We start from the raw sequence: 25,631 nt of genomic DNA, 5'->3' as shown, positions 1-25,631 counted from the left end.
CGTCGTCTTCGCCCCGCTGCTCTCTCTTTACCTTCCCTTCTCGCTGATGGACCCACCTTTCATCCGGACTCTCTCATTGACTTTTTGACAACGACTGACTTACTTCACAAATTCTGATACTTTCAGCCCTTTCTACTTGTATCTCTTGCTACCCTCTACCCCCGTACTATCCCCTGCCCCGCTGTTTTCTGTAACCTGCTGATCATCCCCCCTCCCTTCTGCCATCCAATTCCCTTGCTTCCTTCCCTACCCTGGAGCGCTGTATAGCCCTTGTGGCTTAGTGCTTCTTTTTTGATTATAATAATAATCCAATCTTTCTCACGTCACAGGATGTAATTGGCCTGACGCAAGCATCCGAACCTCCACCCATACTTTACGATCCCAATTCAGGTAATGTCCTGTAAACCTCGTGCAGGTAATTTCTCACACTTTGACCTCTTCAAGGGGGGCTCCTTGGCGTGGTGAAGAGGCTCTTGGTCTGAGGAATTAGACCTATTGGTCTTCTTCCTCAGACCGAACCTAATTACCCCCCAATCTCCCCTCCCCTATCCCATCCTCCCCATCCTCCCCTTTTTCCTTTCCTCCTCCTCCTCCCCACCCCTCCCTTTTGCCCTTCCTCTTTTTGTCCTTTGGGATTACTCCCACAGGCGCGCTAGTTCCTAGGTAGGGGAAAGGATACCGGGGTCCATCCCATTCCGTTGAGGTTCTTAGCGGTGGCGTAGTTTGCCATGGAATCTGGATCACCTGGGGATGTCCCGATCCTTCTCCGGTATCCCGGAATAGCTTTGGGTGTCTTTCGGGCGATGAGTGTATCTCTGGAAGCCACCTTTCGGATTCCGGGGGTGGTGGCCAAAGGAGGTATGCTTTGTGGCGGATATCCGGCCGCCCTCTCTTTTGTCCACCGAGGTAGCTCGGCAGATGTGAGGTTGCTATCCCGGATTTAGTTTACTAGCATGATGGGTAGGGTATGGCACGGGTTCCATGCTGCATCTGCGCTACTTGCGGTGCTGAGGTCCTCTTGGGCGCGGAGGGAGATTTCTGGCCCTTTCATTCCTCCTAGGAACTATCCCTCCCCGGTCCCCCCTTTTTTTCTTTTTTTTATTTTTATTTTCTTTTTTTTTCTTAAAAACAAAAGGAAAGAAGTAACCTAACCATGGCAGCCCTAGTCCATGAACCTGGTACCCCCGGGCCCCTTCTTGATACCGCACCCCGTTCTGACCCTGCCTCGTCTTTGGACCACTCTTCAGACATTCCTCATGCCTCTGTACCTATTGCCGGTGCTGTTTCCTCACCCGCTTCAGGTACTGAGGCCTCGACTGACTCCTTCGATTTATCGGACCTTCGCTCTCCTCTATGCTTCCGGCCTCTCCCTCTACGGTGCGGCAATTTTCAAATCGCCGACCCGTTCCACATTGGACCAACTCTGGTCCCACGCCTAAACGCCAACGACAATTACCTGCTGATGATACTTCTCCACCTTCTCGTTCTTCGACACGTCCTTCACTACCTTTCCACGCTCAGTTTCAGACTGAACAATGGACTAAATTCTTCACTTTACGACCAACTTCCTCTACTGCCTATCTTTCTGACCATAGTATTGGCAAGGCACTCCTACGCCATGTTGGTAAAGATATTTCTTTTCATGCTCTTAAGAGCGGTACGCGCATCATTACCGTACAGAATGCTACCCAGGCTCATGAGCTCTCTCGTCTTTCCCATATCGATACTGTTCCTGTCACTCTTGAAAAACATCATTCCCTCAATTCTTGTAGTGGTACCGTCATTCTGCCCCATACCATAGTTCAACAAAATTTCCAGACATGTGGCACTGACATTCTAGAACAGCTGGAACTCCAAGATCTCCCAATCCTCAAGGTAGACACTTACGTTCTTCCTGCCCGTGGGCGGAGACGATACCCTAGCAATGTGGCTCGTTTAACTTTTGACAGCCGAGAACTCCCATCCTCAGTTTATATAGCAGGACATCGGTTACAAGTTCGAAAGGTGATCCCTACACCACAACAGTGTAGAAATTGCTGGCGATTTGGCCATCCAGCGAAATATTGCAGATCTATCGCCGAATGCCCAGTCTGTGGTGCCGATGACCATTCTAATACGTCTTGCAATCGATCTCCCTCTTGCCTTAACTGTCATGAGGCTCACCCTTCGTACTCTCGCCGTTGTCAGGTCTATTTAAACGAGCGGGAAATCCGTTACCTCAAAGAGACAGGAGGTCTCCCTTATGCCATGGTAGTTTCTCATCTCCGCCTCCAAGGGAGACTCCCACGTGTTTCTTATTCCCGTGTTTCAAAACGTCCCCCCACTTCTGGTATCCCATCTTCTACACCCACCTCTGTGGTTACCTCTCCCATAATCACTCCTGTATCTAATCCTTTTGCTGTCCTCGGCTCAGACGTCCCTACTTCAACGCCTCAGTCTAATCTCGCTTCTTCGAGTTCTCTCTCACAAGCCTCAGTATCGACGAGACCTCGTATGACACCTCCTCCCAATCGTCCCTCTACTTCTCAAAAGTCAAAAAAAGGTCCGTTAACACCTCCTACCCATCTTCCACCTCCTCATTTTGTCCTCCCTGTCTCTGTCCCTGGTTCTTCCCCTCTCACTGGCTCAGTTACAAGTGTAGAGGTTCACCCTCCTCCTCGTACTGTACCTTCCTCCCCTGTTCCCTCCCAAGTTTCTTCCTCTTCTGCCACCTCCGAGGTTCCTGCCTCTTCTGTCCCCTGCCACGCTTCTCCAGTTCCCTCCACCCTTTCGCCCCCCCCCTACCTTGGTACAGTCCAATACAGTTCCAATCTTTACTCATCCTCCCCCTACCATTCCCAATATTGTCTCCCATATGACATCTCTGAATTCCGAAACACTTGAAGCAATCTCTGAATATATTGCAGAGACCAAACCATCAATGGACACTGATCCACCTTCCGCTCTTTCTCTCTCCTCTGCTCCATCTGCACAACTCCATTCTTCACAGGGCACCGTTCCTTCGCTGCTTGAACGTGTTTTCCACTGCCTCCGCATGTGGACTTTTCTAACCCTTCTAGTCCGTAGGAACCCTTACCTGCAGATTTCAAGTATCTTTATCATTGCCAATCATGGCCTATTTACAGTGGAATATACGCGGCCTCAGGGGTAATCGGGGTGAGCTTCAGATGTTACTCTCCCAGTTTGCCCCTGTTGGTGTTTGCTTACAGGAACCAAAATTACACTCTGCTGTTATTTCTCACATCTCAGGCTATAATTTATTGTATTCTTCAGATCCTTTTCCTGATGGGACCTTTAATGAAAGTGCCCTTCTCCGCACTGATATTCCATACCATCAGCTATTTGTTCATACTTCGCTGCATTACACAGCAGCCCGTATCCACTTACATAGGTGGTATACGCTCTGTTCTTTATATCTCTCTCCTTCTCGGGCATTATCTATTCCGGATTTTGCCTTCCTTGTTTCATCATTACCGCCACCGATTCTGTTACTTGGTGATTTTAATGCCCACCATTTCCTCTGGGGGGGGGGTCTCACTGTGATTCCCGTGGAATTCAGTTAGAGGCTTTTCTTGCCACCCACCCCCTCCATGTTTTAAATACAGGTACTCACACCCATTTTGATCCTCGGACTCATACTCTCTCTTGCATCGATCTCTCAGTCTGCTCTTCCTCCGCCGCATTAGACTTCACTTGGTCTGTTCTCCCGGACTTACATGACAGTGATCATTTCCCAATCATTCTTACTTCCCCTTCATATTCGCCACCTCTTCGCACCCCACGCTGGCAATTTAATCGGGCAAATTGGAACCTTTACTCACACCTAACTGTTTTTAAAGAGGTTCCTTCTTCGTCCTCCATCGATGAGCTTTTACACCTCTTCTCGTCCTCCGTTTTCACCGCAGCTTCTCATTCTATGCCCCAAACTTCGGGCAGGCATTCTCAGAAATGCGTGCCTTGGTGGTCTCCTGCTTGTGCTCGTGCAGTACATTTGAAACGCGCTGCATGGGGCAGGTACCGGTACAATAGAACCACAGAGCGACTCCTTGATTTTAAACAGAAGCGTGCGATCGCTCGCCGTGTCATCCGTGACGCTAAACGCACTTGCTGGCGAGATTGTCTCCACCATCCCCTCTGCTTCCTCTACGAGTGAAGTCTGGAAAAAAGTACGAAAACTGAGTGGTAAATATTCTCCTGACCCGGCTCCTGTTCTGCGGGTTGCCGGTGTTGATATAGCAAACCCACTAGATGTTGCCAATGAAATTGGCAATCATCTGGTCCGTATTTCTCAGGGACTCCATCTATGCCCCTCATTTCTTTCCTCAAAGTCTGCCAGAGAGTTAGCACCCTTGGACTTTTCTTCTCTCAGAGAAGAACAGTATAATGTGCCTTTTACACTTCAAGAACTGGAGGCAACACTCTCAGCTTGTCGATCATCGGCAGCTGGGCCCGACGACATTCATATTCGTATGCTACAACATTTACATCAGTCAGCCCTTGCAGTCCTATTACGCCTTTACAATCTTATTTGGTCACAAGGAGTTCTTCCACAGCTGTGGAAATCCGCCATTGTTCTCCCTTTCCGCAAACCAGGCACTACGGGACATGAAACCTCCCACTATCGTCCCATTGCTCTTACCAGTGCAGTTTGCAAAGTAATGGAACGCCTAGTAAATAGACGTTTAGTGTGGTATTTAGAGACACACAACAGTCTCTCCACTCGTCAATATGGCTTTCGTAAGGGACGTTCTACCATAGACCCCTTACTACGCTTGGATACGTATGTTCGTAATACCTTTGCGAATAACCACTCAGTTATTGCCATATTTTTTGACCTTGAGAAGGCATATGACACAACTTGGAGGTATAATATTTTAGCCCAAGCCCACTCCTTAGGCCTTCGAGGCAATCTACCATCCTTCCTTAAGAACTTTTTAACTGACAGGCATTTCCGTGTTCGGGTTAATAATGTGCTCTCCCCGGACTTTATCCAAGCTGAAGGTGTCCCCCAGGGATGTGTTCTGAGCACAACACTTTTTCTCCTTGCTATTAATGATTTGGCCTCTAGTCTTCCATCAAATATTTGGTCATCACTCTATGTTGATGACTTCGCTATTGCCTGTGCAGGTGCTGACTGTCGCCTCATTACAGTTTCTCTCCAACATGCAGTCGACCGTGTTTCCAATTGGGCCACCACACGTGGGTTTAAATTTTCCAGCACTAAAACCCACCAAATCACTTTCACTAGACGCTCTGTCATCTCCGATCATCCTTTGTACCTCTATGGCTCCCGTATCCCTGAACGTGATACAGTCAAGTTTCTGGGCCTCCTCTTTGATCGTAGGTTATCCTGGAAACCCCACATTACCTCTCTGAAGGCAACTTGTCACAGCCGGCTGAACCTTCTTAAAACCCTTGCTCATCTTTCATGGGGAGCTGATCGTCGAACCCTCCTTCGCCTACATTCCACCCTTATTTTATCGAAACTTGATTATGGTGACCAGATCTATTCAGCGGCATCTCCTGCTACTCTCTCTAGCCTTAACCCCATTCATCACCAAGGATTACGTTTATGCCTTGGTGCTTTTCGCTCTTCCCCTGTCGAGAGCCTCTATGCAGAAGTGAACGTTCCATCCTTATCCAATCGCCGTGATGCCCATTGCCTGCGCTACTATGTATGCTCTCATGATCTCCGCAATCCTTCCATTTATAGAATGGTCACTGATATTAGTAGACATTCTTTATTTGTTCGCCGCCCCTGTTTACTCCATCCCTTCTCTCTTCGCCTTCATTCGCTCGTCTTCTCTTCAACTACCACCTTTCTATGTACATGTAGCATCTCACTTTTCCCTACCCCCCTGGGAAGTTCCAGCTGTTCGAGTCTGTTCTTTCTCCCTCCCTTGATCGAAAGCCCAACTGTCTACGGTCGCTTCCCGCTCTCTTTTTCTTGACCACTTTCACTCTCATTCTCATGCCATTGCTGTGTACACAGATGGCTCTAAGTCTTCTGATGGCGTAGGATTCGCAGCAGTGTTTCCGGACAGCGTCGTACAAGGGCATTTACTATCTTCGGCTAGTATTTTTACTGCTGAATTATATGCCATCCTTACAGCACTTATCCGTATTGCATCTATGCCTGTGTCATCATTTGTGGTTGTCTCAGACTCCCTTAGTGCTTTACAGGCTATACAAAAATTTGATACACCTCACCCCTTAGTCCTCCGTATCCAACTTTGGCTACGCCGCATCTTTACCAAGCATAAAGATATTGTTTTTTGTTGGGTCCCTGGTCATGTTGACGTACAGGGCAATGAACAGGCAGACACTGCTGTGCGGTCAGCAGTACATGACCTACCAGTTTCTTATAGAGGTATTCCATGTACGGACTATTTTACTGCAATATCTTCCCACCTTCACACCCATTGGCAACAACGTTGGTCTACTATGCTCGGCAACAAACTTCAATCTATTAAACCGAGTATAGGTTACTGGCCGTCTTCTTATCACCAGTGTCGAGGTTGGGAGACTACTCTCTCCCGTCTTCGCATTGGCCATACTCGTCTTACTCATGGATATCTCATGGAGAGGCGTCTTGCTCCTCTCTGTGAGAATTGCCAAGCTCCATTATCAGTCAGCCACATTCTGTTGGACTGCCCACTTTATCAACGAGCACGCAGAATTTACCTCTGTCGTCGTCTTCGCCCCGCTGCTCTCTCTTTACCTTCCCTTCTCGCTGATGGACCCACCTTTCATCCGGACTCTCTCATTGACTTTTTGACAACAACTGACTTACTTCACAAATTCTGATACCTTCAGCCCTTTCTACTTCAATCTCTTGCTACCCTCTACCCCCGTACTATCCCCTGCCCCGCTGTTTTCTGTAACCTGCTGATCATCCCCCCTCCCTTCTGCCATCCAATTCCCTTGCTTCCTTCCCTACCCTGCAGCGCTGTATAGCCCTTGTGGCTTAGCGCTTCTTTTTGATTATAATAATAATCTCACACTTTGATCAAACTTAAACACCTCCCATTCATTCACCCCTCTGCAACCCAGGGTGCCATATGACCCCCCTACGGGTTTAGCACTCCCCTCATGGCTATAATATAAAATGATTTAACCTGTCAGAGGAAGAGTTGAAGACTCCTTCCAGGTGTGTTGTTGGTGAGCGAGTGAAGGTTGAGGTAAGCAAGTGAGTGTTCGTTAATGTTAGACACTGTTCTCACTTTCAAGAATATGGATGACCACAAAAAAAAAAAATGGTGAAAGGGATTAATCAACGGAAGACGTCAGTTATAGTAGACAAATTAAACCACGGTTATACGCAGCCAGATGCCAACACAGATAATGAAGGTGAGGGAACTTTAAAGGTGAAAGCTTAGGGAAGTTTAAAATCCGCACTGGATGTAGTTTATAATGGTTAGAGGAAACTGATGAGTGAGAATAGGGAAGGGGAGGGGGAGTAAGTGCACGTTGTGCTAAGACAGTCAAGTAGGTGACTGTTTTAAGACTCTTAAACAGTGATTCTCTGACGTAGTACAGTACCCTGGGTGGCTTATCGTTATCAGTTGGCGCATCAAAACTTATTATCGCCTTTGTCTTGTATTTCCTTTACTGCTTAGTGGCACGTTACACCTCACAGCCGACAATCTAACCTAATACAATTATTTTTTTTCTACAAACCATATGTGAAAGTTGAAAAAGAATTTACAAGGCTGAGGTGTGTTGTGGATGGCGTCTGTTAGAAATGAGCATATTCCGTCTAGTTTATCTAATATCTAATTAACCCTGGTTGATGCCTTGACTGATCTAGCTTCTGAAGGTGACAGTTTGGGCCGAAAGCGCTAAATCCGCTGCCATCCTACCTCCCCGTGGCTTAGCATACATTACTACCTCATCTCTGCGATGTTTACACATACATGTATGGATATACATATACATGGATATACATATACATACATGGATATACATATACAAACATGGATATACATATATATAATTAGGAGTGTCAAGTTGGGTTAACATCAACATATGACATTATAAGTGTACCATTTAACAGGATGTTATTGTCTGGACGGATGCGTACGAGTCAGTACACGCCAAAATGCGTCAAGGGAGAGTGAGCGTTACAGCAAGTGTGTGGAAGGGCGGAGGTGGCGTGGCGGGTGCGTGGTGGCAGGGAAAATTCCCTGCAGGATGGTGGCGCAGCGAAGCCGTGGATGGCGGCAGGCCGAGGTCGACCTCAAGTACGGCAACTACACTCCAGTTGCTTCGTCCTCTGGCTGGTTGACCGCCGGTGCTAGGTGAGTGTGAGTGCCACCTGGGAGACATCATCTCCGCCGCCGCCACCACTGCCAGGTAGTGCCACTGCCAACAGCGTTGATAACACATGGACGTGTAGAATCAAGTGTTTTATTACGGCTCGGTGTACAAAGAGGCGTTCCTAAATGGTTGTGTTAGAACAATCATCACGATGTATAGGCCACAATAAACCCCCGTGTTCACTCATACCTGGACACGTGTCCGCCATGCAGGCAGAAAGTGTTTAAAAAGCAGAGATAGATTCAATACATATATCAAGTATTCCAAGATTACACTGTACGATGCTAGACCAAGATGTGTGTTGATCCAACACTGTGGTAGTATGTTAGGTAGAAGGACACAAGTGCAACTAGTATGACGGGTTATTGTGGTAACGTTTCGCTCTCCAGAAGCAGCTACGTTACCACAATAAAATATTACATTAGTTGCACTTGTGTCGTTTTACCTAACATATTGTCGGTTATTCTACCAACATTATTACTGTGGTAGAACCTTGACTCCACAGTGAGGGAGACTTGAGTGCAAGAGTAGCAGGTTGCTACTGGCCTACACAGAAGTTTACATTGGGCTGTGTTACAATCACAATCTAAATTCTTTTAGTGATAATGATTTTAACGAAAGTAAAGACTATGTTCCTTGTTAAAGAAACCAATTTGTCTAAGATAAGTTAGACATGAAAGTGCACAAGTATCTGTATATTCTATATATATATATATATAGCCAAGACAGCTGTGCTCTCTTGTCATACTGCAGGATGCCAAGACAGTTGTGTTTCCCTGTCATGTTGTAAGAAGCCAAGACACCTGTGTTCCCTTGTCATGTTGTAGGAACCCAAGACAGCTGTGTTCCCTTGTCATGTTGTAGGAAGCCAAGACAGTTGTGTTTCCCTGTCATGTTGTAGGAAGCCAAGACACCTGTGTTCCCTTGTCATGTTGTAGGAACCCAAGACAGCTGTGCTCCCCTGTCATGATGTAGGAAGCCAAGACAGCTGTGTTCTCCTGTCATGATGTAGGAAGCCAAGACAGTTGTGTTTCCCTGTCATGTTGTAGGAAGCCAAGACAGCTGTGTTCCCTTGTCATGATGTAGGAAGCCAAGACAGCTGTGTTCTCCTGTCATGATGTAGGAAGCCAAGACAGTTGTGTTTCCCTGTCATGTTGTAGGAAGCCAAGACAGCTGTGTTCCCCTGTCATGCTGCAGGAAGCCAAGACAGCTGTGTTCCCCTGTCATGCTGCAGGAAGCCAAGACAGCTGTGTTCCCTTGTCATGTTGTAGGAAGCCAAGACAGCTGTGTTCCCTTGTCATGCTGCAGGAAGCCAAGACAGCTGTATTCCCTTGTCATGTTGTAGGAAGCCAAGACAGCTGTGTTCCCCTGTCATGCTGCAGGAAGCCAAGACAGCTGTGTTCCCCTGTCATGTTGTAGGAAGCCAAGACAGCTGTGTTCCCCTGTCATGCTGCAGGAAGCCAAGACAGCTGTGTTCCCCTGTCATGTTGTAGGAAGCCAAGACAGCTGTGTTCTCCTGTCATGATGTAGGAAGCCAAGACACCTGTGTTCCCTTGTCATGCTGTAGGAAGCCAAGACAGCTGTGTTCCCCTGTCATGATGTAGGAAGCCAAGACAGCTGTGTTCCCCTGTCATGATGTAGGAAGCCAAGACAGCTGTGTTCCCCTGTCATGATGTAGGAAGCCAAGACAGCTGTGTTTCCCTGTCATGTTGTGGGAAGCCAAGACAGCTGTGCTCCCCTGTCATGTTGTAGGAAGCCAAGACAGCTGTGTTCCCCTGTCATGTTGTAGGAAGCCAAGACAGCTGTGCTCCCCTGTCATGTTGTAGGAAGCCAAGACAGCTGTGTTCCCTTGTCATGCTGTAGGAAGCCAAGACAGCTGTGTTCCCCTGTCATGATGTAGGAAGCCAAGACAGCTGTGTTTCCCTGTCATGTTGTAGGAAGCCAAGACACCTGTGTTCCCTTGTCATGCTGTAGGAAGCCAAGGCAGCTGTGTTCCCTTGTCATGTTGTAGGAAGCCAAGACAGCTGTGTTCCCTTGTCATTTTGTAGGAAGCCAAGACAGCTGTGTTCCCCTGTCATGATGTAGGAAGCCAAGACAGTTGTGTTTCCCTGTCATGTTGTAGGAAGCCAAGACACCTGTGTTCCCTTGTCATGTTGTAGGAAGCCAAGACAGCTGTGTTCCCTTGTCATGTTGTAGGAAGCCAAGACAGCTGTGTTCCCCTGTCATGATGTAGGAAGCCAAGACAGCTATGTTTCCCTGTCATGTTGTAGGAAACCAAGACAGCTGTGCTTCCCTGCCATGTAGGAAGCCAAGACAGTTGTGTTGCCCTGTCATGTTGTAGGAAGCCAAAACAGCTGTGTTCCCTTGCCATGTTGTAGGAGACCAAGGCAGCTGTGTTCCCCTGTCACGTTTTAGGAAGCCAAGACAGCTGTGCTCTCCTGTCATGCTGCAGGAAGCCAAGACAGCTGTGTACCCTTGTCATGCTGTAGGAAGCCAAGACAGCTGTGTTCCCCTGTCATGTTGTAGGAAGCCAAGACAGCTGTGTTCCCCAGTCATGTTGTAGGAAGCCAAGACAGTTGTGTTCTCCTGTCATGCTCTATGAAGCAACAGTGAACATACAAACACACGCACACGCCAGTGTGTACATTTATCAGTTATACACACAAACATTGCTTGTGTGTGTATATATACCACTAAACAAGTGAGAATGTTGCATGTGTGTGTGTGTGTTGCAGGTACAGGATGGGGTGCCGCTTTAGTCGTGAGAATTGCTGCTACTCCCTCACCTGCTGCTTCTGTAAGCCGACCAGGTCAGCCTGCTACTGGATCGGTGGAGTGTGTCTGGTAGGTGCCAGCCTCGGCTGTATTTCTACTCTATCCCCTCCTTCTTCTCTTTCTCCTCCTGAAAGTACTTTCACCCTCCTTCTTTTTCTTCTTCTTCTCCTCATCCTCCTCCTCCTTCCATATATTTGATGGTCACCTTTACGTCACAATAGCGTCACACCAATTAACTGCATGTTTCATATACTTAATGCATGACATACATCAGTCATCATGCACTTATTCATTATACATCTTGCACTTATTTAACGGTTTTCGAAAATTCTTTCAGTAAAGACACCTAGGTGTTGCACATGTGTCTAATTCCTCATGAGCTGCGCGGGCCACACACACACACACCTTAGTCTCCTGACATTTCTAATTCCTTAATTTCATCATTCTCAAATTTTTAAAATCTGCCATTTATATCGATGTGTAGGCCTAACAGTAACGAAGATTTCTTGATAATGTTTCATTTCGTTAATCGCTATATCACGCGTTATTCTATCTTTAGCAATCCGCCAAACATAAGATTTTTTTTTTTTACCCTCTCGCCAACAGACGTGGGGCGCTTTCTCCACTCTGGTGGACTTCATCAGTGCGAACCTTCCCAACGAGTACTGTGCAAGGTGCCTCGACTACACACTCAGTAAGTGTGGGTTACTCGTTATTAGCTGTAGGAAGGGGATCGTGACTTAGTTGTGCAGTTGTTCTATCTAAGGTATTGTGGGTAAGTCGTGAATTGTTGCAGCCACTGTAATGTGGGTTGTGAATTGTTGCAGGAAGCGGTATTGTTGTTGTTGATGTAATTAATCACTGGTTTTGCAGATGCTCAGCTGAGCTACGCTAGTGGTATCATCAGTGCTGTACAGTGGTTCGTGAGTGTCCTCCTCATCCACGGGGCCAGGAAGGTCAGTGCCTCCCCCCATACTGGCTATCCTTTCCTTCTCTTCCTCCTTCTCTTTTTCCTCTCCTCCCTTCCTCTTGCCTCTCTTCCTCTTAGTTATAACTGGCGCTTGACACACTCGTTCTTCTCTGGATCTTATTTAACTCTTATGAACGTTAACCTCACACATTCTTCTATATGATGACCTCATGCACCCTCTCATACACTCCCTCATACACTCCCTCACACACTCATACACTCCCTCACACACTCATACACTCCATCGCCTCCATCTTTCCTGTTTCATCACTAACTACCCTCATTATTTACCTCATTCACTCCTCTGTTTCTTTTTGGATTTCCTCATCAATAAAACTAAGGTCCTCGACCCAAACCCAGGGCGGCTTTTCTTTACGCTATAAATCTATGGTTGTAGCGCAACAGTAGGTACTGGTGGCATCTGGGACGCTACAAGTAGTGGTGGTGTGTGTTGATGCTGGTGGTGGTGGTGTGTGTTGATGCTGGTGGTGGTGGTGTGTTTTGATGCTGCTCGTGTGTGTGTGTTGATGCTGGTGGTGGTGGTGTGTGTTGATGCTGGTCGTGGTATGTGTGTTGATGCTGGTGGTGGTGGTGTGTGTTGATGCTGGTCGTGTGTGTGTTGATGCTGGTGGTGGTGGTGTGTGTTGATGCTGGTGGTGGTGGTGTGTGTTGATGCTGCTCGTGTGTGTGTTGATGCTGGTGGTGGTGGTGTGTGTTGATGCTGGTCGTGTGTGTGTTGATGCTGGTGGTGGTGGTGGTGTGTTGATGCTGGTGGTGGTGGTGTGTGTTGATGCTGGTGGTGGTGGTGTGTGTTGATGCTGGTGGTGGTGGTGTGTGTTGATGCTGGTCGTGTGTGTGTTGATGCTGGTCGTGTGTGTGTTGATGCTGGTCGTGGTGGTGTGTGTTGATGCTGCTCGTGGTGTGTGTGTTGATGCTGGTCGTGGTGTGTGTGTTGATGCTGGTCGTGGTGGTGTGTGTTGATGCTGGTGATGGTGGTGGTGTGTGTGTTGATGCTGGTGGTGGTGTGTGTGTTGATGCTGGTGGTGGTGTGTGTGTTGATGCTGGTGGTGGTGATGTGTGTGTGTGTTGATGCCGGTGGTGGTGTGTGTGTTGATGCTGGTGGTGGTGGTGTGTGTGTTGATGCTGGTGGTGGTATGTGTTGATGCTGGTGGTGGTGTGTGTGTTGATGCTGGTGGTGGTGGTGTGTGTGTTGATGCTGGTGGTGGTGTGTGTTGATGCTGGTGGTGGTGTGTGTGTTGATGCTGGTGGTGGTGGTGTGTGTGTTGATGCTGGTGGTAGTGGTGTGTGTTGATGCTGGTGTTGGGGTGTGTGTTGATGCTGGTTGTGGTGTGTGTTGATGCTGGTGGTGGTGTGTGTGTTGATGCTGGTGGTGGTGGTGTGTGTGTTGATGCTGGTGGTGGTGTGTGTTGATGCTGGTGGTGGTGTGTGTTGATGCTGGTGGTGGTCGTGTGTGTGTTGATGCTGGTGGTGGTGTGTGTTGATGCTGGTGGTGGTGTGTGTGTTGATGCTGGTGGTGGTGTGTGTTGATGCTGGTGGTGGTGTGTGTTGATGTTGGTAGTGGTGTGTGTGTTGATGCTGGTGGTGGTGTGTGTGTTGATGCTGGTGGTGGTCGTGTGTGTGTTGATGCTGGTGGTGGTGTGTGTTGATGCTGGTGGTGGTCGTGTGTGTGTTGATGCTGGTGGCGTTGTGCGTGTTGATGCTGGTGGTGGTGTGTGTTGATGCTGGTGGTGGTGTGTGTTGATGCTGGTGGTGGTGTGTGTTGATGCTGGTGGTGGTGTGTGTGTTGATGCTGGTGGTGGTGTGTGTGTTGATGCTGGTGGTGGTGTGTGTTGATGCTGGTGGTGGTGTGTGTTGATGCTGGTGGTGGTGTGTGTGTTGATGCCGGTGGTGGTGGCGTGTTGATGCTGGTGGTGGTGATGTGTGTGTTGATGCTGGTGGTGGTGTGTGTTGATGCTGGTGGTGGTGTGTGTGTGTGTGTGTGTTGATGCTGGTGGTGGTGGCGTGTTGATGCTGGTGGTGGTGATGTGTGTGTTGATGCTGGTGGTGGCGTGTGTTGATGCTGGTGGTGTGTGTGTGTGTGTGTTGATGCTGGTGGTGGTGGCGTGTTGATGCTGGTGGTGTGTGTGTGTGTGTGTTGATGCTGGTGGTGGTGGCGTGTTGATGCTGGTGGTGTGTGTGTGTGTGTGTGTGTGTTGATGCTGGTGGTGGTGATGTGTGTGTTGATGCTGGTGGTGGTGTGTGTGTTGATGCTGGTGGTGGTGTGTGTGTTGATGCTGGTGGTGGTGATGTGTTGATGCTGGTGGTGGTGATGTGTTGATGCTGGTGGTGGTGATGTGTTGATGCCGGTGGTGGTGGCGTGTTGATGCTGGTGGTGGTGATGTGTTGATGCTGGTGGTGGTGATGTGTTGATGCTGGTGGTGGTGGCGTGTTGATGCTGGTGGTGGTGATGTGTTGATGCTGGTGGTGGTGATGTGTTGATGCTGGTGGTGGTGGCGTGTTGATGCTGGTGGTGGTGGTGTGTGTGTTGATGCTGGTGGTGGTGGCGTGTTGATGCTGGTGGTGGCGTGTTGATGCTGGTGGTGGTGGTGTGTGTGTTGATGCTGGTGGTGGTGATGTGTTGATGCTGGTGGTGGTGATGTGTTGATGCTGGTGGTGGTGGTGATGTGTTGATGCTGGTGGTGGTGGCGTGTTGATGCTGGTGGTGGTGGCGTGTTGATGCTGGTGGTGGCGTGTTGATGCTGGTGGTGGTGGCGTGTTGATGCTGGTGGTGGTGGCGTGTTGATGCTGGTGGTGGTGCCGTGTTGATGCTGGTGGTGGTGATGTGTTGATGCTGGTGGTGGTGATGTGTTGATGCTGGTGGTGGTGATGTGTTGATGCTGGTGGTGGTGATGTGTTGATGCTGGTGGTGGTGATGTGTTGATGCTGGTGGTGGTGATGTGTTGATGCTGGTGGTGGTGATGTGTTGATGCTGGTGGTGGTGATGTGTTGATGCTGGTGGTGGTGATGTGTTGATGCTGGTGGTGGTGATGTGTTGATGCTGGTGGTGGTGATGTGTTGATGCTGGTGGTGGTGATGTGTTGATGCTGGTGGTGGTGATGTGTTGATGCTGGTGGTGGTGATGTGTTGATGCTGGTGGTGGTGATGTGTTGATGCTGGTGGTGGTGATGTGTTGATGCTGGTGGTGGTGATGTGTTGATGCTGGTGGTGGTGATGTGTTGATGCTGGTGGTGGTGATGTGTTGATGCTGGTGGTGGTGATGTGTTGATGCTGGTGGTGGTGATGTGTTGATGCTGGTGGTGGTGATGTGTTGATGCTGGTGGTGGTGATGTGTTGATGCTGTGGTGGTGATGTGTTGATGCTGGTGTGGTGATGTGTTGATGCTGGTGTGGTGATGTGTTGATGCTGGTGGTGGTGATGTGTTGATGCTGGTGGTGGTGATGTGTGTGCTGATGCTGATGGTGGTGGTGGTGGTGATGTGTTGATGCTGGTGGTGGTGATGTGTTGATGCTGGTGGTGGTGATGTGTTGATGCTGGTGGTGGTGATGTGTTGATGCTGGTGGTGGTGATGTGTTGATGCTGGTGGTGGTGATGTGTTGATGCTGGTGGTGGTGATGTGTTGATGCTGGTGGTGGTGATGTGTTGATGCTGGTGGTGGTGATGTGTTGATGCTGGTGGTGGTGATGTGTTGATGCTGGTGGTGGTGATGTGTTGATGCTGGTGGTGGTGATGTGTTGATGCTGGTGGTGGTGATGTGTTGATGCTGGTGGTGGTGATGTGTTGATGCTGGTGGTGGTGATGTGTTGATGCTGGTGGTGGTGATGTGTTGATGCTGGTGGTGGTGATGTGTTGATGCTGGTGGTGGTGATGTGTTGATGCTGGTGGTGGTGATGTGTTGATGCTGGTGGTGGTGATGTGTTGATGCTGGTGGTGGTGATGTGTTGATGCTGGTGGTGGTGATGTGTTGATGCTGGTGGTGGTGATGTGTTGATGCTGGTGGTGGTGATGTGTTGATGCTGGTGGTGGTGATGTGTTGATGCTGGTGGTGGTGATGTGTTGATGCTGGTGGTGGTGATGTGTTGATGCTGGTGGTGGTGATGTGTTGATGCTGGTGGTGGTGATGTGTTGATGCTGGTGGTGTGTGTGTGTGTGTGTTGATGCTGGTGGTGGTGATGTGTGTGTGTGCAGGAATGTGTATCTTATTACTGTGATATCTTTGAGTAGAAGATCCGGTGGTTGCTGCTGCCGTGGTTGGCGTGGGCTGTGTTGTACCTGGCAATGCAGCTGTTGTGGGTGGTCATCAAGCTCCCCTTCTTCCCCACCATCCGCGGCTTCGCTGCCTTCTTCCACCTCGTCTGGGGCATCCACTACTTCATCGTGGTCAAGACCCATTACACCAAGGTAAACAGCAGTCATTCACAGGTTAACCAGTCATCACTTCAAGTGGTATTAGCAGCTTTTAATGATTCCGTGGACAATTCTCACGTAACCCAGAGATTTGAGAGGAAACTTCAGACGATGTTTCGGTCCGTCCTGAGTCAACAAGTCAATATAATGCCCCAGGACAGACCGAAACAGCGTCTGTTTTTTCTTCAGTTACTGGTTTTCATGTGCATTGTTCCACACTTAAGCACCATTGTGTCTTGTCAGAAACTACAGTGACATTATAATGATACAGACTTCCTATTAGCTAAGAACCAGGGGCCTGAATTATAAACTTTTAAGGTGCTTCCTGTCCCTCGATAGCGTCTCCCAGAAATGTGTCGTGACGCTATCACTTACTGGAAGTTGAAAAGAAACTTAAGGGCTGCGTTTGCTTGACACATTTAGAAAAGTCTTACATACAAATCACAGTTATATGCTGTAAAGGAGAGAGAACAAGTTGGCTCTGGTCACAGCCTTCGTGACCACAGGTATTCACACCTGCCTCATGGACTCCTCGCCAGTACCACTGCCACATATAAAGTGAATAACTGATATATAATGCAGCGTTGAACAATAAATATAGTAAGGGAAGTGAAAGTGGTTACATTTCCAGAAAACGGGAGTCGGGACGTCATGACAAGTCAAGTGTTGTGTAGAGGGCTGGATATGTTCAGTTGCGGGTATGGAGACACATCCGCTTCCTTTAGTGGCTATAAATAGGTGTGTGTCATACCTACCTTGTCTTGCCTATTAAAAAATAAATATATTTTAATCGAAATAGTAACCGAGGGTTAATATCTCAAGGAAGCCAAGCCGTATGGCTTATTTTCGTTGGGGTCCCTCATAGGCCCTTCCAACAAAGTTATCCACAGCTGTCTACTAATATGTAGCCATTTGCTGCTAGGCATCAGGGGTAGCAGGTGTTAGGTGACTTCATGATACTGCTTGCCTCGCCCAGGACTGAACCAAGCACCTTTAATTGTGAAATGAATGAGGTACTACTAAGCTAGGAGGTACCTAGTGTCATCTAAAACGTCGGCATATATACCTACTGAATACGATGAGTAGATGGTTGGGCGGGAGTTGTTGCCTTGCAGGAGCCAGTACGCTTACAGTGTTCACCCGAAGTGAACAAGTGCTGTGTAGCACAGTGTTCACCCGAAGTGAACAAGTGCTGTGTAGCACAGTGTTCACCCGAAGTGAACAATTGCTAAGTAGCACAGTGTTCACCCGAAGTGAACAAGTGCTACGTAGCACAGTGTTCACCCGAAGTGAACAATTGCTACGTAGCACAGTGTTCACCCGAAGTGAACAAGTGCTACGTAGCACAGTGTTCACCCGAAGTGAACAAGTGCTACGTAGCACAGTGTTCACCCGAAGTGAACAATTGCTAAGTAGCACAGTGTTCACCCGAAGTGAACAATTGCTACGTAGCACAGTGTTCACCCGAAGTGAACAATTGCTACGTAGCACAGTGTTCACCCGAAGTGAACAAGTGCTACGTAGCACAGTGTTCACCCGAAGTGAACAAGTGCTACGTAGCACAGTGTTCACCCGAAGTGAACAATTGCTAAGTAGCACAGTGTTCACCCGAAGTGAACAATTGCTAAGTAGCACAGTGTTCACCCGAAGTGAACAATTGCTAAGTAGCAGTGTTCACCCGAAGTGAACAATTGCTAAGTAGCACAGTGTTCACCCGAAGTGAACAAGTGCTACGTAGCACAGTGTTCACCCGAAGTGAACAAGTGCTGTGTAGCACAGTGTTCACCCGAAGTGAACAACATGTTACCGGCTTTCTTTCGTATATAATACATTCCATGTATACTATAGAAAAGGATTAAATTTATTATTATTATTATTATTATTATTATTATTATTATTATTATTATTATTATTATTATTATTATTATTATTATTAAGTGAGAGCACCCGGGTTGCACCTCGTTCAGGCTGGGACTGAAGGATAGGTCTTGACCTAACCACCTGCCAGGAGTAGGTGCGAACAGCACCACGACTATGGTGCTGTTCGCACCTACTCCTAGGTTGAGGGACTGATTACCTCATCTTCTGTACATAGTTCTACTGTCTTCAAGTTATGTCCTAGAATTTGTATTGATAAAACCACTGGATGGCGAAACGTCTACAATAAAGATACCCAGATGTTGCACATGTGTCTTACTCTCACCTTTCATTCCCGTTGAAGTTCTTAGTAGGCTCGTGGCTAGGTAGGTACCGTCCTCAGCTCACACACTGAAGCAGCGGGGATCGCTCTCAGGCACGAATGAAACCTTTGGCACGTTTCTTATGCCTGCCACCCCTGTTCACCAAGCAGTAAGTAGGTACCTGGTGTATTCCTGGAAGGGGTTTCGGGGTCAGCACCCCCGCTGTCTGGTCCATGACTAGGCCTCGTGGTGGATCAGGGTCTGATCAACCAGGCTGTTGCTGCTGGCTGCACGTAAACCGACGTACGAGCCACAGCCTGGCTGATCAGGTACGGACTTTAGGTGCCTGTCCAGCACCTTGTTGAAGACAGCCAGGGGTCTATTGGTAATCCCCCTTATGTATGCTGGGAGGCAGTTGAACAGTCTTGGGCCCCTAACGTTTATTGTGTTGTCTCTTAGCGTGCTTGTGGTGCCCCTGCTCTTCGTTGAGGGAGATGCTGCATCTCCTGCCAAGTCATTTGCTTTCAATGGGAGTGATTTTCGTGTGCAGATTTGGGACTAGCCCCTCTAGGATTTTCCAGGTGTGCTTTATGTATCTTTCTCGCCTGCATTCCAGGGAGTACAAATCAAGGGACTTCAACAGTTCCCAGTAATTTAAGTGCTTTATCATACTTATAGGAGCCGTGAAAGTTCTCTGTATATTCTCCAGGTCTGCAATTTCGCCTGCTTTGAAAGATATCGTTAGTGTACAGCAATATTCCAGCTTAGAGAGAATAAGCGATTTGAAGAGAATTATCATAGGCTTGGCATCCCTAGTTTTAAAGGTCCTCATTAACTATCATATTTCCTGGCAAATGTAGATAAACTGTGATCTTTGGAAGCGAGACTCGGACATTATCACTCCCATTATCGTTTTACTGTGTGGTTGGAATTTGTTTAATATTTCCATATCAGAGTAATTGAATTCTGTCTTCATTCAACTTCATATTGTTTTCTGTGCCCCATTTAAAGATTTGGTTGATGTCCGCTTGAAGTCTTGCAGTGATTCGAAGGATGTCCCCGATGACTCATTGACTTTATTGGGTCATCTTGGGTTAGTAATCCAAACAAAATTTTCTAACTGGATAGTGGAGTAGCGAGCTAGGCTCACAACCCAAAGACTCGGTTTCAATCCTGGGGGAGGGAGAGATTGCTTATACATTCCTCTCGGTGTAAATAACATCTCTACCTAAACTCAATGACTTCATGTTAAAAATAAAAAAATACTTATAATCATAACCATAATTTTTAAAAGGGTGGAGCGGTAAGCCTGCAGAAGGCCTCGGTCAGATGACCAAATCTCCAGTTGCTGGTCATCATATGACTGAAGATCCGCGCCAGGAAACACTTGTCCTGTTTCTTAACAAACCTTACCTAACCTAACCTAGTGTGATCGTAATGAAAGTAAGTCCCAGTGACTGTTTTGCTACTCTGTGTTACATCCATATATCTTAATGTACATTTTCTATGTGTTTGTACATGTGTGCCTACAAGAAGTTGGTAAAAAAAAATTGTATCTCATATACGCAAATTCTAAATAAAAATATAATTAGCCCCAGCCCGTGGCTAGGTTGGCTGCGCACTCGCCTGTCATACTGAGTGTCCATTGTTCAATCCTCGGCACGGGTGGAAACGTTGGGCATGTTTCCTTACACCTGCTGTCCTTGTTCACCTTGCAAGCTAGTAGGTACACAAATAGCCCGCACATAGAAGAGAGGAGCTTACGACGAAGTTTCGGTCCGAAGTAGGTACCTGGGTGTTAGTAGACTGTTGTGGGTGGCATTCTGGGGGACAAGATTGAAGGACCAACCCTCCCTCACCCGGGTTAAAAATCCCAACAGATCTTATCTTACCCTTGAAAATTTTTAAATATAGTGTAGTTTCTCCTATACCTGTATATTTTCATTAAATAAATTTACTTAAAGAAAACTCACATATTAAGTGAAACTAATGTAAATAGAATTCCAGAATACATGTACTTGTATACTTAGTCTTTCAATTTAAATAATCATATAATAAATATAAGTATGAAGATGTACCAAAGGAAGTCTGCTGACACCTGATGTCACTATCAGCTTAGTAGTAAATAAGTATGTTAGTTACCTGTTATAAGTGTCTCAGGAGAGAGGACTGGAGGATCTCCTTGGAAAAAAGCCACACTGCTTGGCTTTCTATGGTTATCCTGGGTTATTACCCCTTCGGGTTAAATCATTTTCTTCCCCCTTGAGCATTTACGGGCAACAGTTTATTTTTTAATGCACAAATAACCCGCTCATAGGAGAAGGTAAGTTTATGACAGCGTTATAGTGCGGGTAAGATTTGTCAGGAAACAGGACAAGTGTTTACTAAGGCGGGTCTTAATCACATGATGATCCGTTTCAGTGCGGGTTATTTGTGTACTGTTCCAGTCACGGTATTGTGCCTTTGTGTTCTTTATTTTTAAATGCACGTGAAAGACCAATCCCCTGCGCACCCTTCAAGGTGAGGAGTGGTGAAGGCTCGACCCTCCGTGTACTTAGCTCAAAACAGATGTGTTACCATTATTGTGAATTATTGTAAATCGTACTAATTGAAATGTTTTTGATACCTCTCCTTCTGTAATAATACATAATTAAAATTTACCACTCAGTAAGCTATGTCTACTCTTAAGTATCTGTAAGCATTAGGATCACTCTGCGCGAAATGCACTAAGTTTATTCAGGTACAGGTACACATAAATACACATACATACATACATACATGCATACACATACATACTAGTGGCTTTCTTTGTCCTTAACAATATTTTATTGGATGCTTTATACATACGTATGTGCCCGTGTAACAGATGGCATTGAGCTTCACACCGCCGGAGGAGCCTCCGAGCGCTGTGCCGCCCAACACACCCACCAGGAAGCACAAGCGACGCAAGCGGCGAGTCAACCCCGCCATGCAACCCGTCATCCGCACGCTGCTGGGGGTGGCCACCAACCTCCAGTGTAAGGTTGACCACTTCAAGAGGCAGGGCTACGACGAAGAGGCAGAAGTCGAAGTCGTTCTGAAGAGGTGGAGTACTAAAGTGGACCAGCAGAGAGAGAGACCACTAAGACAGGGCCCAGGTGATGGTAAAGAAGTAGAAATAGAAAACCTCGGTGAAAATAACCTTGGTTATTGTGGGACTGTGGAGAGGAATGAAGACAAAGATCCTGGGGAGGGAGGGGGTCTTACATCAAGTGGCAGGGAGAGAGAGAAACTAGGAACCAGGATGACAAGATCTGCCTCCCCTGGGAGAGGGGAAGAGCAGGGCTGTCTGGCAGACGAAGCAGGTAAATCAAGGGACCCTTCACACAGACACACGAAGAACAGAGCTAAGAGGAGGAAGAAGAGGGAGAGAAGAAGAGTGGAAAGTGAGACAGAGGGAGATGATGGGCATATTAAGCGTCGTCGGAGGAAGGAAACCACCACGACAGGTGAGTGACTCATTACCAATTATTCTTCTTATTATTAGTATTATTATTATTATTATTATTAATTATTATTATTATTATTATTATTATTATTATTAATTATTATTACAAAACACCATGCTGGTGAATCAATGCAAGGAATTGTGGGGCTCGACCCTCCATCCACTAATAACCGGTCTTCCAAAAAAGTAATATATATATATATATATATATATATATATATATATATATATATATATATATATATATATATATATATATATATATATATATATATATATATAATGTTGCAGTTTAAAAACTGTAGTGTAAAGCACCCTTCTGGCAAGACAGTGATGGAGTGAATGATGATGAAAGTTTTTCTTTTTCGGGCCACCCTGCCTTGGTGGGAATCGGCCAGTGTGATAATAAATAAATAAATAAATATATATATATAAAGCAGTGAAGAGTTTTTACGAGGATAGTGAGGCTCAAGTTAGAGTATGTAGGAAAGAGGGAAATTATTTTCCAGTAAAAGTAGGCCTTAGACAAGGATGTGTGATGTCACCGTGGTTGTTTAATATATTTATAGATGGGGTTGTAAGAGAAGTAAATGCGAGGGTCTTGGCAAGAGGAGTGGAGTTAAAAGATAAAGAATCACACATAAAGTGGGAGTTGTCACAGTTGCTCTTTGCTGATGACACTGTGCTCTTGGGAGATTCTGAAGAGAAGTTGCAGAGATTGGTGGATGAATTTGGTAGGGTGTGCAAAAGAAGAAAATTAAAGGTGAATACAGGAAAGAGTAAGGTTATGAGGATAACAAAAAGATTAGGTGATGAAAGATTGGATATCAGATTGGAGGGAGAGAGTATGGAGGAGGTGAATGTATTCAGATATTTGGGAGTGGACGTGTCAGCGGATGGGTCTCTGAAAGATGAAGTGAATCATAGAATTGATGAGGGGAAAAGGGTGAGTGGTGTACTTAGGAGTCTGTGGAGACAAAGAACTTTGTCCTTGGAGGCAAAGAGGGGAATGTATGAGAGTATAGTTTTACCAACGCTCTTATATGGGTGTGAAGCATGAGTGATGAATGTTGCAGCGAGGAGAAGGCTGGAGGCAGTGGAGATGTCATGTCTGAGGGCAATGTGTGGTGTGAATATAATGCAGAGAATTCGTAGTTTGGAAGTTAGGAGGAGGTGCGGGATTACCAAAACTGTTGTCCAGAGGGCTGAGGAAGGGTTGTTGAGGTGGTTCGGACATGTAGAGAGAATGGAGCGAAACAGAATGACTTCAAGAGTGTATCAGTCTGTAGTGGAAGGAAGGCGGGGTAGGGGTCGGCCTAGGAAAGGTTGGAGGGAGGGGGTAAAGGAGGTTTTGTGTGCGAGGGGCTTGGACTTCCAGCAGGCATGCGTGAGCGTGTTTGATAGGAGTGAATGGAGACAAATGGTTTTTAATACTTGACGTGCTGTTGGAGTGTGAGCAAAGTAACATTTATGAAGGGATTCAGGGAAACCGGCAGGCCGGACTTGAGTCCTGGAGATGGGAAGTACAGTGCCTGCACTCTGAAGGAGGGGTGTTAATGTTGCAGTTTAAAAACTGTAGTGTAAAGCACCCTTCTGGCAAGACAGTGATGGAGTGAATGATGGTGAAAGTTTTTCTTTTTCGGGCCACCCTGCCTTGGTGGGAATCGGCCAGTGTGATAATAAAATAAATAAATAAATATATATATATATATATATATATATATATATATATATATATATATATATATATATATATATATATATATATATATATATATATATTCCTTGGTGTAGGCAAAACATAAAAAAGTTTCAGCAACATGTGTTTACGTTTTGTTACAGCAATGAGAAGTGCTCCTTGCGGTGCTGATGCCTACGTCGTCCTGGAGATGGTGAGTGCTGTCACTGGCAACCAGAACCAGGAGCTGATGCACAGTGGAGTCTGCATCACGAAGAAGGAGAACCATGGTGTGAGACAGCGAGGAGTGAGGACAACACCTCCTGGTGGTGAGGACGTGGATGGCGGGGCGCACGTTGAGGCTGCATTTTCATCTGTGACTCTTTCCGGGACACAGGTGCTCTGGGAAAGCCACGTTCCTGACACTCCGAAGGAGCAGCAGCAGCAGCAAACCACAGTGGAGGACCAGGCGTATCACTGTTCCATAGTAGAGGAACAGGTGCAACTGCAGCCTTCCTCACCAGAAAAAGTGCAGCAGCCTCCTCCCTCACTGAAGGAGAAGGTGCTACAGCACTCTTTCTCATTGGAGGAGCAGAAGAAACACTCTACTTCACTGGAGCAACAGGCTGACTCTTCCCTATTACTAGCAGACGTGTCCCTCCCTCCCATGTTACTGAGTACTGACCCAGCGCAACCGCTCAGCCCTCCTACAGGTTCTTCACCAACCACTGAGCTCTCCTTGGGCACCCGGACATCACCAGCACATACAGAACCTTTACCATCGAAATACAAACCTAGAGACGCGGTCTTAGCAGCTGCAGAACCCGGAAACCCATCAGTATTAGATATAGAGCCCAGAGACCCATCACTATCAGATGTAGAGCCCAGAGATCCATCACTATCAGATGTAGAGCTCAACGACCCATCACTATCAAATGTAGAGCCCAAAGACCCACCACTATCAGATATAGAGCCCAGAGACCCATCACTATCAGATGTAGAGCCCAGGGCTCCGTCACCGTCACGGGGAATATCCTCGGGTCTTTCACCATCAAATGAGATATACAGTGACTCGTCACAGAAACATGAAACGTTCAAGGAACCATCATCACAAAGACCTAGAGGTCCATATCCACCAAGCCTCCCTGCGAACGTATTTCCATCACCAAGCCTCCCTGCGAACCTATTGCCATCACCAAGCCTCCCATTTCTATCACCAAGTCTCCCTGCGACTCCATCTCATTCAGCAAGTGCCCCCACGAGTCTATCCCCGTCTCCAAGATCGTCTAGGGAGCAAGCAGAGAGGAGGTTGCTCCTCGGGCCCTCCTCGCTTCTTGCACTGGAGGGGACAGAGTGCATGGAGAACCTGGACCACTTCGAGGAGGTCCACGGCAGCCTAAGGTGCGTAAAAGTGGAGGCGGAGGGAGAGCTTCCCGCTGATGTACGTGGCGACCTTCCTGACAGGAGCTATGCTAGGAGACAATCCTACAAGATCGCTGTTTCCTGTGATATACTCGATGTTGGAAATGATCCAAGTGTTGTGTAAAGTTTGTATATACGGACAACAGAGATGCTTGACAAGTGCCAGGAATGGTATATACGGACAAGAGGTGCTAGACGAGTACCAAATATGGTATTTACGAATAAGGAGGTGCTAGACAAGTGCCACTATTGTATATACGGACAAGGAGGTGCTAGACAATTGTCATAATAACAATACATTAGCTATTTTTGCATCAAAGTTTGGAATGAGTGTGGACAGTGGTATCAGTATTGAAATTTTCTTTTGTTTTAGTG

At 47.0% G+C, this 25,631-nt stretch overlaps 1 protein-coding gene across 2 annotated transcripts; it reads left to right on the top strand.

The window, feature by feature from the left end:
• Positions 1–8,175: 8,175 nt before the first annotated feature.
• LOC128687933 (PHD and RING finger domain-containing protein 1) lies at positions 8,176–25,625 on the top strand. Of its 2 annotated transcripts, none has more exons than XM_053775551.2 (7): positions 8,176–8,300; positions 11,055–11,163; positions 11,701–11,788; positions 11,968–12,050; positions 16,307–16,483; positions 21,536–22,157; positions 23,999–25,625. In XM_053775551.2, exons 1-7 carry the CDS (start codon positions 8,194–8,196, stop codon positions 25,378–25,380), a joined length of 2,568 nt encoding a protein of 855 aa, XP_053631526.2. In that variant the 5' UTR covers positions 8,176–8,193; the 3' UTR covers positions 25,381–25,625. The 2 variants fall into 2 exon arrangements, with proteins under 2 accessions (XP_053631526.2, XP_053631527.2); XM_053775552.2 differs by having other exon boundaries at positions 8,221–8,355.
• Positions 25,626–25,631: the final 6 nt, after the last annotated feature.

This window comes from Cherax quadricarinatus, unplaced genomic scaffold (assembly GCF_038502225.1).
Source record: "Cherax quadricarinatus isolate ZL_2023a unplaced genomic scaffold, ASM3850222v1 Contig3176, whole genome shotgun sequence".
NCBI classification, from domain to species: domain Eukaryota; kingdom Metazoa; phylum Arthropoda; class Malacostraca; order Decapoda; family Parastacidae; genus Cherax; species Cherax quadricarinatus.
The sequence above is the reverse complement of the archived record's forward strand: the minus strand, read 5'-3'. Positions and strand labels throughout refer to the sequence as shown.

What these genes read in the sequence shown, in the direction of transcription:
- LOC128687933 (XM_053775551.2), top strand. Translation starts at nt 8,194, where the DNA reads ATGGTGGCGCAGCGAAGCCGTGGATGGCGGCAGGCCGAGGTCGACCTC. An exon ending in TGGTTGACCGCCGGTGCTAG is followed by an intron (nt 8,301 to 11,054) that starts GTGAGTGTGAGT and finishes TGTGTGTTGCAG; the next exon opens with GTACAGGATGGGGTGCCGCT. An exon ending in GGATCGGTGGAGTGTGTCTG is followed by an intron (nt 11,164 to 11,700) that starts GTAGGTGCCAGC and finishes TCTCGCCAACAG; the next exon opens with ACGTGGGGCGCTTTCTCCAC.